The sequence below is a fragment of the Aquarana catesbeiana genome, linkage group LG01 (assembly GCF_042186555.1).
Source record: "Aquarana catesbeiana isolate 2022-GZ linkage group LG01, ASM4218655v1, whole genome shotgun sequence".
Classification (NCBI taxonomy): domain Eukaryota; kingdom Metazoa; phylum Chordata; class Amphibia; order Anura; family Ranidae; genus Aquarana; species Aquarana catesbeiana.
The window spans coordinates 665,958,265-665,974,907 of NC_133324.1; the positions used below are offsets into that span (position 1 = coordinate 665,958,265).

A 16,643-nucleotide genomic window follows, 5' to 3' on the forward strand; every position below is an offset into this window, starting at 1 on the left:
ACATTTTTATGTTTTCTGATTTTTTAATTTATTTTTTGCAGATATGTATCTCATGTACCAGTTAGCCAGACAGTGCATCCACGAAAGCCACTTCTTGTACCGAGAACTTGACCTCTCTTGTTCCTGCTGACATGGTGAGCTTGATAGGTAACATTGGTGGCCCGCTGCATCCCCTATAGAAAGAGAACATATTACAGGTAAGAAGGTCGATTTGTTAAAAAAGCAACAAGCCATAAAGTGTTTTTACATGCAAGCCAAATTTTTAAAACTCTTGCCTCACAGTGCAGTATGTTATTGTACAAAACGTAAACAATTCTGAAAAGAGGATCCAAAAAAATGTGCGCAACAACTTGCTCACTAGTAATATCGCATTCTCATTACTGAAGTAATGGGGGTATGAAATTGATCCAATTATCCAATGTGAAAGCCTCTTAAAAGGAAAATCTGACATCAAAATGCTATAGAGTGCAAGAAACCTAAAAGGTGTCCGCTGTCTGCAGGCTCTAAAGTCTCATTCACACTGGCACTGTTAAACTCGGTTTATTTGCATTTAGAGGACATTTATAAATACATTTAATTGTAAGCAATGATTTTCCAACGATACCACTTCCTGTGACTATAACAGCATTTCAATAAAATGTAATTGTGTGTGTCCAGGATCAGTCTAAACCCAATGCAGGAATATCTAAATGCAAAAAAGTGGGAGGCACAAGGCCCCTTTTCGCACAAGGCCATCTAGGCACAGTGTATCCCTCCTGGCATTTTAGTGCATCCAGAAAGGGCCGGGTGCAGCATTCAGCCCTTCTGCCTGCAGCCTACAAAACCCTATAGCAGGCTGTGAATGGACAGGGCTGTGCACTCTACTGGGAGGTTGCTATGTTTAGATCCCGACTTCTCAGTCGATCACCAGTACTATAGAAGGGACGGACTGCACCTAAATGAGGAGGGTGCAGATCAGCTGGGAGTAAAGATGGCCAAGAAGTTAGAGGGGTTTTTAAACTATGCGACGGGAGAGGAGGGGCTCAGAGGTAGAGATAGTCAGAGCGGAACACATTCTAGAGGGTAGTATTGGGGGGCATTAGTGGTAGGTTGACTAAAGCACATAAACCCAAGGTAAGTGTTATAACAAGTCCAAGTTGCAATCTCGAAACACTCAATAAGAGGATAGTATGCAACCGGTCTAAACTACGTGGCATGTTCACCAATGCCAGGAGCCTGGCGGACAAGATGGGTGAACTAGTGATACTGTTGAACAAGGAGGATTTTGTGGGAATTTCAGAGACCTGGTTCAACAGCTCTCATGATTGGCTGGCAACCATTCAAGGGTATACCCTTTATCGCAGAGATAGAGAGGGTAAAGAAGGGGGGAGAGGCATGTCTATATATCAAGAATAATGTACAAGTGAATGTGAGAGATGACATCACTAAGGGAGCTAGGGAGGATGTTGAATCCTAATGGGTAGAGCCCCAAAGGGATGAAGCTAAGGGGAAAATATTACTGGGAGTATGCTATAGGCCCCCTAACCTGAGAGAGGAGTGGGAGATAGATCTCCTATAACAAAGTTGGATTAGCAGCAAGAATGGGAAGTGTTATCATAATGGGGGATTTTAATTATCCAGGACATAGACTGGGCGGAAGGAACCACAAATTTATCTAAGGTTCGCCAGTTCCTAAATGTCTAAATGTCTTGCAGGACAATTTCATGGATCAGATGGCACCAACTAGAAATAAAGCATTACTGGATCTACTGATTAGCAACAATACAGACCGGATCACGGATGTGGAAATACGTGGCAATTTAGGAAACAGCGATCACAGGTCAATTGGCTTCAGTATAAATTACACAAATAGGAAACATAAGGGGAATACAAAAAGACACTGAATTTCAAAAAAAGCCAACTTCCCTAAACTTAGAACCTTGTTAGAAGGCATGAATTGGGATAAAATCTTAGGAACAAAGAACACGGAGGAGAGATGGGTTTGCTTTAAGAGCATATTGAATAAGGGCATTAGCCAATGCATCCCATTTGGTAATAAATTTAAATGAGCAAAGTTCTTAACTTCAATGTAAAAATGCATATAAAAGCAAAAGAGAAGGCCTTCAAAAAATACAAGGTTAGGAGGAGAGAAAAAAAAAAAATCCCAAGATTACATACTTATAAACAGTAAAACAGGGAGGACAGACCATATTGGCCCCATAAAGAATGGGGAAGGACATCATGTGGCCATAGGCTTTGGAGTCAGACACATTGGGAATCTAGAGCTTGAACCCTTTGTTCCAAGCCGATAGGATAATGTTTTGCAGCAGTCTCAAATGAAACTGAGCATAAAGGAACGGCCTTGAATGAAGCCACCATCTTTCCCAACAACCTCATGCAAAGTTAAATAGAAGAATTCATCTTGCTTCGACTACCTAAATCAGCTCTTTTATGGCGCTGATATTTGCCTGGGGCAAGAATACCCTTTTCTGGGTGTACCTATGATCAGACCCAAGTATCTTAGCCCTTTTCATGGTTTTAAAGAAGATTTCTCCTAGGCTGAGAAACCGACCTAGATATTCCAGGTAGCCTTGGAGCTATTGCGGAAGTCCCCCATTCGTCTTGAAACTCTTCCTGCCAGATCCTTGAGAACTGCAGAAGACTTCCCCCTATTGAGCGAGTGGGGGCGGCTCACCATAAGGAGGCTTCAGTATCTTGTAGGTTTCCTCCACCAAGACCTCTTTTGTCCCTGGGGTTAACTCTGAGGATTACCTTTTTGAACCAGACGGCGGAAGACGTTGTGACTGCCTGGAGGCTGATGCCCCTGGCACAGAAGGAAGGAAGGAGACGAATGGCTAACCTATGTTGAGAACAGTGCCACATCCAATATTCAAGACAGAGACAAAAAGGGTTCCCCTAACTGGACTTTTAAGGCACTCAGTTATATCGTATGTAAAAAGTGTAGCAAAGTATACAAAATAATGTAATAGTAAACACATTTTATTTATGGATAAACAACATTAAAAAATTATAACGAAATATTGATTTATCTAAACAATACATTTCTATCACCATACAAAGTATATGCATGAAAAAACCTCCTCACACCCAACGCGTTTCGGTATATAGTCTAATCCTTCTTCAGGGGTGCAGAAAATAAGAGGGGTTCATCTAAGATGTAATTAAAGATATATAATCAGTAAATTGCCAAGACATGTAAGAGTACAAAAAACTACATGCTTAGAGTGTTACAATAGAGCACTTACATAGAGTTAGATGGTGAGGTAGTTTTACAATGCTTCGTTAAATCACATTAAAAACTTGCAGTTAGAATAGCACAGAATAATTGAGCAGGTGAGATAGCTGTCTTAAGACAAATGGGGCATCAGAGAGATCTATAAATGTGAGCCGAGTACTGATGTCCTCAGGAGGAAGAAGTCTCCCCCGCACCAATAATAATATCTGTAGTAGAGATAAATGAAGTTCAAGGAACATTGTTATAAGTGCCTGGAAATGTGACCAGGTGCTGGGGTGATCAGCAGTGTGTTGATATGAGTGCTGTTTAAGCTGTGATGTGTGGTTACTACAGGCTAAAAAAAAAAAAAATTGCTTCAACATTATAGCAGCCAAATTGGGCAGAGTCAAATATATATATATATATATATATATATATATATATATATATATATATATATAGTATGAAGTATATTAATAGCGGGTAAGTATTTAAAACTGTATATATACACAGGTACACAGTAAATGGGTAAGTATTTAAACCTGTATACGTACAGGTACAAAGTAAATGTCAGATTTAATGCAAAAAAGCCTCACTAAGGGATGTATTATATATGAAACTTTTTGTCTTCAAACAGAGGGCTGAACAAAATGTTGGTCACTGGCTATGTAGGTTAAAAACTACCATATAGGCTAACAATGGAAAGAAAGGATATGCGGAAAGGTAATTACCTTAGTATGGGAGAAGTTGAAGAGACCAGCCGCCCATCCAGACATCCAGCTACATAGTGCTCGATTTGGGAGTGAGCTGGCCATGGGTTTTAAAGGCAGTAATTAATTGCACACAGCTGATACTAGGGATGGTTGCCAGGGAAACCACTAAGCTGCCCCCTGGGTCGAGTGTGCGCGGCGTGGCCCCCACCGCGCATGCGCGAACGTCCGCACGTCGGAGCGGCTTCACGCACACCCAGCCCACTGACACAGTATGCCAACTCGGCGGACTGCGCATGTCTGCAAGATGGAGGCTGTGGGTGGTGATGTAATGCGTCCATCAGCCTCCAAAAGCGCCGCCCAGAGTAGGAACTGGGCGGCTTTTTGTGCTGGGTAATTCCAGTGGTCGATCGCAGCACAAGGAGGGCTAGGGGGGCCAAAAAAGCCCCACAAGGACAATCTGCAGTATTCTAGATAGGATGGCCACATCCATCTGCATTAAATAAAAAGGTAAATACACTGTCTGATGCCCAAATTGATATAGGGAAGGGGAGACAGAGCCGGTCTCAATTAAACAGCAGTAGGAAACAGAAAAAGGTCTTGTAGGCAGAGGATAATAAGGCTGGGCATAATTTAAAAGACATATAATCAGATAATTACAAAGTATTGGCAATAAAGCAAAAACAATCAACAACCATTAATAATATTGGAACTCTTTAAACAGTGCTAAAATGCATGTAGATCAAAAACCAAAGGGGGATTCAACAGCAGTGATTGGTATGGACACATCAAAACATGTATAGAAAACAATTCGGTAAAAGATGACTGAATAGGAAAAACAGACCCTCTAGAACCACAGTAGGGAGAGTCGGAACCTATTTTTCCATTCCACCGGAAGAAAATCCCTCAAGGAATGGTTTAAAGGATATGGCTTAGTTGAGACCGGGGGGGGGGGGCAAAGTAGCTTTCAATAAATAAATCCACCTTAGTTTCATTTGGAGAAGGGTTTTATTCCAATCCCCCCGCCTGGGATTGGGATGTATTTTGTATGGATCAAAAATTTGACCTTGAGAAACACTCCGCCATGTACTATGGATACAAGGTCAGGATTGCAGACCTGCATGCTGGTACAGAAGAAGGAGCTTTAAAAACGAAAATACATTTACTCCTTTTCTTGATTGGCAAAAGGGGTACTTTTTCCACTAGAATTTCTTTGGATGTATTATCCAAAACATCCCCAAATAGCTGTTTCACCACAAAAGGAAGACTAGCCAGGAGCTTCTGCGTGGTGCTTAGCGAAGGGCGCAAGGCCTGAAGGATAGAATCTCTCAAAGCAACTATTGCAAACATAAAGCTGCCAGATCCTGGGCCTGCTAAGCAGGATAACCTTGAACACCCGTTTAAACTGGTCTCTCAATGATAAAGCAATTACTGTTAGAGCAGGCTGAGACACTCAATCTGCCAGAGAAAAAAAAAGTGTTTTTCTTTCCTCTTTTTTAATTGGAATTCCAGCTTTTTATCCATTTGATCCCTAAGCATTTGAGCATTGTCTGCCGGACAAGTCAAACTCTTATTCACAGAGGATATAACAGCGTTAATTGCTGGTATAACCTTCATCATAGAATAAAGTGTGAAATCTTTTTAGGAGGGAAAATAATGCTTATCTGGGTGATCCTCTCAGATACAAAAAAAAGCTTTTCCAACAATGAATGGACAGAAAAAGGCATGCACAGCTTGAGGAGGTTTTAGCGAACCCAAAAACTCAGTTAAGGGCACATAAATTTGGAGCGGACCATTCAGCAAGAAATTGCACCATCAATCTTAAGATTGAAACAGCTGATTCTCCCGCATTTGACACCTCAGAAGAGGAGTCATCAGCCTCACCACGGTCCACTGGAGGGAATTTGTCTTCTCCTGCCCCTAGTTCCTCAGTTTGAGGGTCCTGGGCAATGGAATAGAACCTGTCGCATTTTGACCCATACTGGGATGCAGTGTTGAAAACAGTTGCAAACTTTTCATGGCCCCAATGCTTACTCTGACCAGCCATCCTCTCTCAGGGCAGGATGCCATTTGTAGAAATGAGTAGGCTTTCCAGAGCTTGAGGGAGACCCTTTTAGCTCTTTTTTGGGGGTGTTTCAACCCCCCCTTCTGACCTTAACCCGATGCACAAAGCAGAGGTACTACCAAAAGAAATCGCATCCACTGCTTGAGCAATAGTCCAGCCACTGCCGCTGCTCTTAATGCTCAGCCTGACGCAAATAGTAAAGGTGTCAAATGGAAATGCCTATGTCACCAAAACCTCTTTCATGCTCCTCTTTGCTCTTATGTCTTTCTGACAACTTTGCAGCCAGCACAAATGGAGTTTTTTTTTTAAAACACACTCCCTTGTTGGAGGACGCCAACTCCGCACTAAGCCCCGCCCCCCACCTCACATCGCGCCCCCCTCCTTTCTCTTTCTAAAAAAGTTTTCCAGCGCAAGCACGGGCCTCCATCCAATCTGACGGGATCGGTTAGTGAGTGAGGGAGGGATGGCATGGAGGGGACCTGGAAGCCACTGCAGAGTAGGGGCGGTGAAAGAAAATAGCATTGCCAATCCTTTTCAGTTCTCCCTTATACTCAGCCTCATGAAGAGGGGAAGAGTTCAGCCCAAGTGGGGGTGTCTGGAGGAAGCAAAACCCCCCAAACTTACCGAAGGTCTGCCTGCTAGCTGGAGGAAAAAAAGTCTGCTGCTTCTGTGACACAGCGTGATCTCTGAGCAAAGCATGAGAAGGTAAGTGCTCCATGCAGCCCCCAGTGGTGACACTTAGGCATGACAACATTTACTTTAAAGGAGACATTTCATAAGAAAACTTAAAAATTCCTTTGAAAACTCCACTTACCTTTCCTGTGGCAGGGTTTTCTGTGGTAAAACCAACAGACCCAATCTTCACCCTTCGCGGTGGGTTCCATTAACAAACCTTCAGGAACTGGGGACCCTCGGGGAACCCACAATCCTGGACCAGCAACAGCACCCCGCCAGTAAAACTTTATGGCCTTAATACCAAAAGTACTGGATCCCGGGGTCCAGCTCTCTAAAAAGAGAAGCGTATACAAGCAAAGACCTAGTTTCTTCGGACACGAGGCCGGTACCATTCAATTTGGCCCAAAAGACACTTTGAATGGATCCGGCTGCAGAGCTAGCCCCAGCAAGGATTGCTCCAGTGGAGCTCAGCACAGCACATCTTCACTCATGACCAACACCTTAGACACTGGAGAAAAAACTGAGATGCTCCCGGAATGGGAGGGGTTATATAGGGAGGCAACTTCCTGTTTAGGGTGTGCCAGTGTCCAGCACCTGAAGGTGGACTATAACCCACATAGTAATTACTATGGCTCTGTGTCCTGTGATGTGCGATTAAAGAATTGGGTGGCAAAAATATGAATGCAATCTATACACTGGGGGGAAAACCTCTGGGGGAATCTAGGATGGAAAAGGACCTGGGGGTCCTAGTAGACGATAGCAGCAGCTTGGCATTGCATGCCATTGCTGAGCCTAACAAAGCAAACAGAATATTGGCATACATTAAAAAGGGATCAACTCCAGATATAAAATGATAATTCTCCCGCTCTACAAGACTCTGGTACGGTCGCACCTAGAGTATGCTGTCCAGTTCTGGGCACCAGTCCTCAGGAAGGATGCACTGGAAATGGAGCGAGTACAAAGAAGAGCAACTAAGCTAATAAAGGTAATTACGCAAAGATCTTGTGAGCCACAGATGGATTAATGCCTCTAGAGTAAGTTCCAATTTCCAGATAAGCAGCAAACACTAACCACGTTTCATATCGTACATATAACAAAGCTAAATAAATAATTGTGTCTGCACTAAGAAAAATTATAATAATCCGTGATAAACAAAAAAAAATGTTTCACTATTGTAAAATCTATAAATATCAGCAATCAAAAAAAGATGCTAGAAGCAATATTCAGTGCCATTCGCCAGTGAGGGAAATTAATGAAAAATGCATAACTAAATGAATAAATAAACAAATAAATAAACATGCAAAAAGTAGAAAGTCAAAGTGCTAGTTGTAAAATAATGAAGTGATCAAAAACTCAGTTCAAATCGGTTCATCAAAAGTAAATATAAAGTGCAAAAAAATAGTGTCCATAAAGATTGGTATTCCTCATGCTTTTCCTATATGGTGTACATATTAAGGCATGCTTCAGTGCTCTCCTGTGACCCCCAATCGTGTATGCGCTCACCTCTAAGCGTGTGACACAGTAATTAAACAGTGTCTAAACACGCATTGGAGCCACTCCTGGGCTCATATAAGGTATGCTGGTAATGATCTCCACCTCGCTCAGATAACATCAATGGTCACATGTATAAGTAAAGAGGAAACTGCATAGCATAATATCGCCAGGGATTTATTAAAAAATCATAAACAGTTCCCTTCAGGGGGGTACTCACAATGTGTGGGTGCGTGAGTGCACCATCCTATCCAGAACGTGATATACAGGTGGATAACTCGTATGGCGTGCGGTGTGATGTACAATCCTCTGCTTCTCTGTGCTGACAGCTCCGTCCTGCCCCTCCCCTACACGTCTTCGGCACAGGGATCACGTGCCTTCATCTGGGGGGATCTGATCCCCCAGTGTTTAGACACTGTTTAATTACTGTGTCACACGCTTAGAGGTGAGCGCATACACGATTGGGGGTCACAGGAGAGCACTGAAGCATGCCTTAATATGTACACCATATTAGGAAGAGCATGAGGAATACCAATCTTTATGGACACTATTTTTTTGCACTTTATATTTACTTTTGATGAACCGATTTGAACTGAGTTTTTGATCACTTCATTATTTTACAACTAGCACTTTGACTTTCTACTTTTTGCATGTTGCATGTTTATTTATTTGTTTATTTATTTATTTAGTTATGCATTTTTCATTCATTTCCCTCACTGGCGAATGGCACTGAATATTGCTTCTAGCATCTTTTTTTGATTGCTGATGATTTTACAATAGTGAAAACATTATTTTGTTTATCACGGATTATTATAATTTTTCTTAGCGAAGACACAATTATTTATTTAGCTAAGCTAATAAAGGGTCTGGAGGATATCAGTTATGAGGAAAGGTTGCGAGGACTGAACTTATTCTCTCTGGAGAAGAGACGCTTGAGAGGGGATATGATTTCAATTTATAAATACCGTACTGGTGACCCCCACAATAGGGATATAACTTTTTCGCGGAAGGAAGTTTAACAAGACACGTGGCCACTCATTAGAAAAATAAAATTAGAAGAAAAGAGGTTTAACCTTAAACTACGTAGAGGGTTCATTATTGTAAGAGCGGCAAGGATGTGGAATTCCCTTCCACAGTCGGTGGTCTCAGCAGGGGGCATTGATAGTTTCAAGAAACTATTAGATAAGCACTTGAACGACCGCAACATACAGGGATATACAATGTAATACCAACATATAGTCACACATATAGGTCGGACTTCATGGACTTATGTCTTTTTTCAACCTCACCTACTATGTAACTATGTAAGATGCCTCTGCATTCAAGGATGAAGGTACAGAACGCAGAACTTCTACATTCTGGACCTTCGTCCTTGAATGCATAGTGCCCTAAATGTGAGTAGCACTTGGTACAGAGTTCAGCCGCAGCCTTTTTATAGATTTTGACAGGCTGATGGCTGCACCTGTCCCCCCTGGATGCACTAAATTCCCAAAAGGGACGCACTGCACCTTGACCGCCCTACGTGCAAGGAGCCTTTTAGACCAGTGTTTCTCAACGCCCACCAAATGCAGCCTCATCCGTGCAGTGCAATGCCCACCAAATGCAGCCTCATCAGTGCAGTGTAGTGGCGCACCGAAACATATTGGCCGAAAATTGTGTTTTCGGCAGGCGGCCGAAAGAAAAAAAAAAAGTGCCGATAATGGAGCCGAAAACGGAGCGCAGGGCACCCCTGTCAGTGTCCACTCCTGCCTCTTCCCACGAGTGTCATGAAATGCAGCATCCCCAGTGCCTGGTAGCACGATCTCACGCTGTGTATCAGAGATCTGAATCGTCGTGCAGCTGCTGTAACGATGTCCCACCTCCTAGACTGCCTCTTGTGATAGACGGTACACTGATCCAATGCCAAGAATCATTGCGCCATGCGTCATAGGAGGCGGGACATAGTTACAGCGGCTGCACGGCGATTCAGCTCCAGCTCTGACACACAGCGTGAGATTGCGCTACCAGGCACTGGCAGGCTGTATCACTGACATTGGTAGGCTGTACATGATGGGCACTGGCAGGCTGCATGGCAGGGGCACTGGCAGTCTGCTGCATCTGATGGGCACAGGCAGGCTGCTGCATCTGATGGGCACAGGCACCGATGAGGCTGCATGATAGGCACAGGCCTCATCAGTGCAGTGCCCACCAAATGTAGCCTCATCAGTGCAGTGCCCACCACATGCAGCCCACCAGTGCCTGGATCACGATCTCCCGCTGTGTCACGGAGCTTGGATTTGAATTGCCCACCTGGGCGACCGCTGTAACATTCCGACTCCTGTGATACGAGTCATACTGATTCAGTTTCCCGGCATTGGATCAGCGTTCTGTCTATCACAAGAGCAGGTCTAGGAGGCGGCACTTTGTTACAGCGGGCCCCCCCCCGATCATTTCAGACCCCATCTCTGACACACAGCGGGAGATACCCACTGTGTGTCCCACACACAAGGAGAAGGGAGGGGAGGACCAATGGCGTCACTAGGGTTGGTGTCACCCGGTGTGGTAAAACATGGTGTCACCCGCCTCCCCTCCACCAATTATAGTCGCCCCTTAGTAGAGACCCCCCTCCACTAAGTATAGACCTCCCCCTCCATCAGTACAGACCCCCCTCCATCAGAATAAACCACCCCCCTCCTCCATCAGTGCAGAACCCCCTTTAGGACACCCCCCCACTATCAGTGCAGACACACCTTAGAATAACCCCCTCCATCAGTGCAGACCCCCTCAGGATAACCCTCCCTCCTTCAGTGCAGACCCCCCCCCCAGGAAATCCTCCCTCCCCTCCATCACTGCAGATCCTCCTCAGGAAATCCCCCCCCCTCATCAGTACAGACCCTCCTCTGTAAATCCCCCCGTCCTCCATCAGTGCAGACCCCCCTCAGGATACCCCCCCATCAGTGCAGACCATCCTCAGGAAATCTCCCCCCCCACCAGTGCAGACCCCCCTCAGGAAATCCCCCCACCACCAGTGCAGAACCTCCTCAGGAAATCCCCCCCTCTCCACCAGTGTAGACCCTGCTCGGTAAATCCCCCCCCCCCTCCATCAGTGCAGACCCCCCTCAGGATACCCCCTCCATCAGTGCAGACTAGAGCTGCACGATTCTGGGAAAAATGAGAATCACGATTCTTTTGCTTGGAATAAAGATCACGATTCTCTCACGATTCTCAAAAAAATAATTTTATTTTAAAGATAAAGCCTTGTCAGTGCAGCCATGTCAGTGCAGCCTTCCCCAGTGCAGCCTGCCCCAGTGCAGCCTTGCCCCAGCGCAGCCTTGCCCCAGCGCAGCCTTCCCCAGTGCAGCCTTGCCCCAGTGCAGCCTTGCCCCAGTGCAGCCTTGCCCCAGTGCAGCCTTGCCCCAGTGCAGCCTTGCCCCAGTGCAGCCTTGCCCCAGTGCAGCCTTGCCCCAGTGCAGCCTTCCCCCAGTGCAGCCTTCCCCAGTGCAGCCTTCCCCAGTGCAGCCTGCCCCAGTGCAGCCTTGCCCCAGTGCAGCCTTGGATCCCCTGTACTTGCTTCCAGGGCTTCAAAATCGCCGACCGCGATTTGAAAATGGCGCCGCCGGCGCCGAAGTACACAGAGCCGGTCCTCGGCTCTTTCCGGCGGCTCTCGTTCAATTTCGGCTCCACTCGTAGTCCCGAGCGGAGCTATCCGAGTAGGTTCGGATAGCTCCGCTTGGGACTACGAGTGGAGCCGAAAGTAAACGAGAGCCGCCGGAAAGAGCCGAGGACCGGCTCTGTGTACTTCGGCGCCGGCGGCGCCATTTTCAAAACGCTGGTTCCCGGCGGCTAAAAAATCGAGATAATCCAGACTGTAGATCGCGGAGGGGGGTGAATCGAAATCGCGATTCTATGTACGATTAATCGTGCAGCTCTAGTGCAGACCCTCCTCGGGAACCCCCCCCACCAGTGCAGACCCCCTTTTAGCATAACCCCTCCTCCATCAGTGCAGACCCTCCTCAGGAAATCCCCCCCTCTAGTGAAGAGTAGACCCTCCTAAAGAAATCCCCTCCCGCCATCAGTGCAGACCCTCCTCAGGAAATCCCCCTCATCAGTGCAAACCCTCCTCAGGAAATCCCCCCCTCCACCAGTGCAGACCCCCTTTTAGGATAACCCCCCTCCATCAGTGCAGACCCTCTTCAGGAAATCCCCCCCCCCCCCCATCAGCAAAGGCCCTCCTCAGGAAATCCCCCTGCTCCATCAGTGCAGACCCTCCTCAGGAAATCCCCCTGCTCCATTAGTGCAGACCCTCCTCAGGAAATCCCCCCCCCTCCATCAGTGCAGACCCTCCTCAGGAAATCCCCCCCCCCCTCCATGGGTGCAGACCCTCCTCAGGAAATCCCCACCCTCCATGAGTGCAGACCCCCCTCAGGAAACCCCCCCCCTCCATGAGTGCAGATTCCTTTTTAGGATAAACCCCCCCCTCCACCAGTGCAGACCATCCTCAGGAAATCCCCCCCATCAGTGCAAACCCTCCTCAGGAAACACCCCCCATCGGTGCAGTCCCTCCTTGGGAATCCCCCCCCCGGTCTATCAGTGCAGCCCCCCAGTAAACCCCCCCTCCAGAAACCCCCCTACATTAGTGCAGACCCTCCTCAGGAAATCTCCCCTCCCCCATCCTAATTGGGATTAGTTTTACCCTTCGTCAACACTGTGCTGGGCCCTTACATGTCAGGCATCTGATGACAACCAGAGTCATTAATTTACTACCGAGCTGAAATGGAAACATTTTAGAAGGTAGATTGTAAAGCAACATTTTCAGAAAATTATAAATAAAGCTGATGGTTTGGGGCACAACTGATAATGGAAACCTCAGAAACAGAGTGGGTACAAAGAAAAAAATACACTGCTAAAAAAAATTCAAGGAACACGTTTTAATCAGAGTATAGCATCAAGTCAATTAAACTCCTGGGATATTGATCTGGTCAGTTAAGTAGCAGAGGGGGTTGTTAATCTGTTTCATCTGCTTTGGTGTTAATGAAATTAACCGATGCACTAGATGGGCAACAATGAGATGACCTCCAAAACAGGAATGGTTTTACAGGTGGAGGCCACTGACATTTTCTTTCCCTACTCATCTTTTCTGACTGTTTTTCACTAGGTTTGCATTTGGCTAGGGTCAGTGTCACTACTGGTAGCACATCTCTGGCACATTATGTTTCAGTCCATCCAACACTGCCAGGTTGCACCTCAGTCTGTTCAGGAGCTCAGTGATGCCCTGGTCCAGATCTGGGATGAAATACCCCAGGATACCATCCGTCGTCTCTTTAGGGGCATGCCCCAACGTTGTCAAACATGCAAACAAGCACATGGGGGCCATACAAACTACTGAGTACCATTCTGCAATGAAATTTCAGCAAAATGGACTAGCCTGCTGCATAATTGTTTCACTTTAATTTTCGGGGTGTCTTTGAATTCAGCCCTCTGTAGGTTGATAATTTTAATTTCCATCAAATGATGTGGCATCTTTTCGTTCCTAACACATTACTCAGTCGGTATCAGTATAGATATCCAGCATGATATCTTTTCCCATGGAGACCTGATGTGTTTTCAAAGTGTTCCTTTAATTTTTTTGAGCAGTGTACATAAATGAGGAAAAAAAAACAAAAAAACAAAACAAACATTTTACTAGTGGACAGAGACTAAAATAACTTCCTGAAAAGTTTTTTTTTTTTTCAGACTGAACTAGTTTTAGCAGAGTTGATTCCAGTCACAGCAGACAAACTAAGACCTTGTAAAGACGACCAGAAAACAAAAACCCAGTGTTCATGTTACACATTGCAACTGCAAAATATTTTCCATAGGAACTCAGCCAGCAACACATCATATAATATTTCAAGTTTAAATACTGGTCTGTCGGCAGTTACACTAGTTACAGTGTTCATTCTTCACCTTGCAGTGTAACGTAATGGCAGATGGAAAAAAACTAAACTAAATGCATCCTGTCACTGCCAAATGAAAAAAATAAAAAACACTTATTATCCTTAAAAGCATAACCTACTAATCCTTTCTAACCTGTATAAAAAAAAGATTGTGTACTTACCCATTTTTAATCTGCTCCAGTCCGGTCACGTTATCGCACAGCTGTGGCTCCCGAGTGTCGGAGAGTGGCTGCTGCAGGGGAGAGGAGGGAGCACAGACAACAGCTGGGTAATGGGGCCTATGGATGATGTCACGGCTCCAGGAAGTCACAGCTATCTTTAATTTCTTCTCTTTCTTTCATTTCCAAAGCTTAAAGCAGAACTCTGGGAAAAAAAACTTTTTTTTCCCCCCATGTCCTTGTTGCTGATCTCCTACCTTCACCAAATAAGCCCCCGGTCTGTGCCGCCCATGGAGGAGGTGTCCTCATCCTCTGTTCCCTGCCAGTCACCGCCCCCACTCTACTCCCGTCGCTGTCCACCATCTCCAACGATTGTTATCAGAAATTATCCAGATGACACAACTGGGATCTCAGGCAGTGACAGGTATTGTCTGTGAAATACCGATCGCCGGCCAGCAGGACATTACAGCGATCAGTATTTGAGACAGAGACAGAGAGAGAGAGAGAATTTTTTGAATTAGAAAGCTGACTTCCTCAAAACTGTTTAGTGTTGTGTGGGAGAGGTGTACTAATGGGGGATTTTTTTGAAAATCTGCTTTAACGTGGTTGCAAAGGCTGAAGGTTTTTTTTTTTTTTTTTTTTTACCTTTATCTTTTTTTTCACGCTACTTCATAAAGAATTTCTTCCTAAGACAACTACGCAGTTGGATTCAGGAGAGCACCCAACACACTGTTTGTCAGGCAGCATTTCACCTGTGGCTTGGGTTGCTGTGCTACTCCAGCCCCCCCCCCCCCCCAACACTGAAATACTCTGGCGGGGGCATCCCCCTGTCAAAACACAACAGCTCAGCAGGGGAGATCGCTGTACTAACTTTGCATAGTTAGTACAGCGACTCCGACCAGAGCCGACAGTTTGGGTTTTTTCCGTTTAACCGCCTGGGTTGGGTAAAAAAAAAAAAACTCAATGTGTACTAGGATTGAGAAACAGATGTAGACCGTACGTTTATCATTTTACACTGATATCATTGTTTGTAAAAGCTTTTTTTATTGACTGTTCATATAGTGTTTTACAAGCCTTACTATCTCAAATTGTGTAATTTCTTTCTCGGCTACAATGTTTCTTTATAGCAATAAGCTAAACTCCAATGCAGCTCCACATTCATGGAAATGTCATTGCATCAATCAATATAATAAGGCAAAAACCTCTGTTATTCCATCAAGGAACTAAACTGTAGAGGGGTAAAGAAATGCTTTTTACTGTTTTTGGTACAGGTCATCTGTTCTGTAAGGTTGTGTGTACAACTCTTTCCTGCTCTGCCCTTTAAAAATAAGCTGCATCTAGGTGTGGTTGGGCTCACAGCAATACTCCACATATGAATTGAAAGGCCACTGATACCTGTAGTAGTCACGGTATTCACATGGCCACAGTGAAAACACACAATACAACCTTAAAGGGCAAGTTCATTTTTAGACAAGGTACATGTACGTACCCTACAGACAGACAAAAAAGTTTCTTTAAAACTCACCTGTCGGCAGCCCAGATCACTCTTTTGTTACAGGTGCATCATTACACCAAAAAGCATAAATAACAGCATACCCCAAAAATACCCATTCATCAAGTTATTGTAATGGTGTCATACTTGTGTAGGTTTCCAAGCCTTTCCTATGACAACTAAATGTGTGTCACGTATACAAATGCCCACAAGAAGAAATTGGTGAAGATATCGATCACATGTATTGCGCACTTCTATTTTAATTAATTATTGGAAATGTGGCCTCCCCTAATCCCCTAAGGTGCATCCAATCTTCACCATTAAACCCTCAAAGTGTTGAGCCCAGATTGCAGCCCTCAAGTTTGCCCCAATGGTGACATGCAGGCAGGGAGGGAGCCAAAGCAAAGTTCCAACCTGACACTCTGACAGACAAGAGTATTATTTGCAAACAAGTTGTGGATAAGGTAGGCAGCAAGTAGCCAAAACCAGACAAGGGTTAGGGCATGCAGTGTATAACACAGGCATAAGGAAAGGGAAGGAGACAGATTACTGCAACTCCCTTCTCGCTGGCCTACTTTTACACAGGTTACCACCCTACTTCAGTCTATCATGAATGCTGTTGCCAGACTCATCCACCTTGCCAACCTCTCAGTGTCTGCCACCCTTCTGCCAATCTCTCCACTGCCTTTCACTCACCAATAAATCAAATTCAATTTACTAACAGCATACAAAGCCATCCACAACTCTGCCCCGAGCAATAATCACCAACCTCATCTCAAAAGATCACACAAACCATCCTCTTCGCTCCTCTCAGGACTTCCTTTTCTATAGCACCCTGTATTTTTGCTCCATATTGGCATACCTTATTAAAAAGGTAAATGCTCAGAGCATGCTATGTGAGCTGTTTCAGGTTCCAGGAGTAT

The 16,643-nt window shown here is 45.1% G+C and overlaps 1 protein-coding gene across 1 annotated transcript in view; it reads right to left on the reverse strand.

Annotated features, from left to right (window-relative positions):
- The window catches only part of PAPSS1 (3'-phosphoadenosine 5'-phosphosulfate synthase 1), a 201,185-nt gene that overhangs the window by 174,227 nt on the left and 10,315 nt on the right, over positions 1–16,643 (reverse strand). Inside the window, exon 2 of the mRNA XM_073602039.1 lies at positions 59–173. Within this exon, the coding sequence (XP_073458140.1) occupies positions 59–173 (115 nt within the window). The remainder of the gene's footprint in view (positions 1–58; positions 174–16,643) is intronic.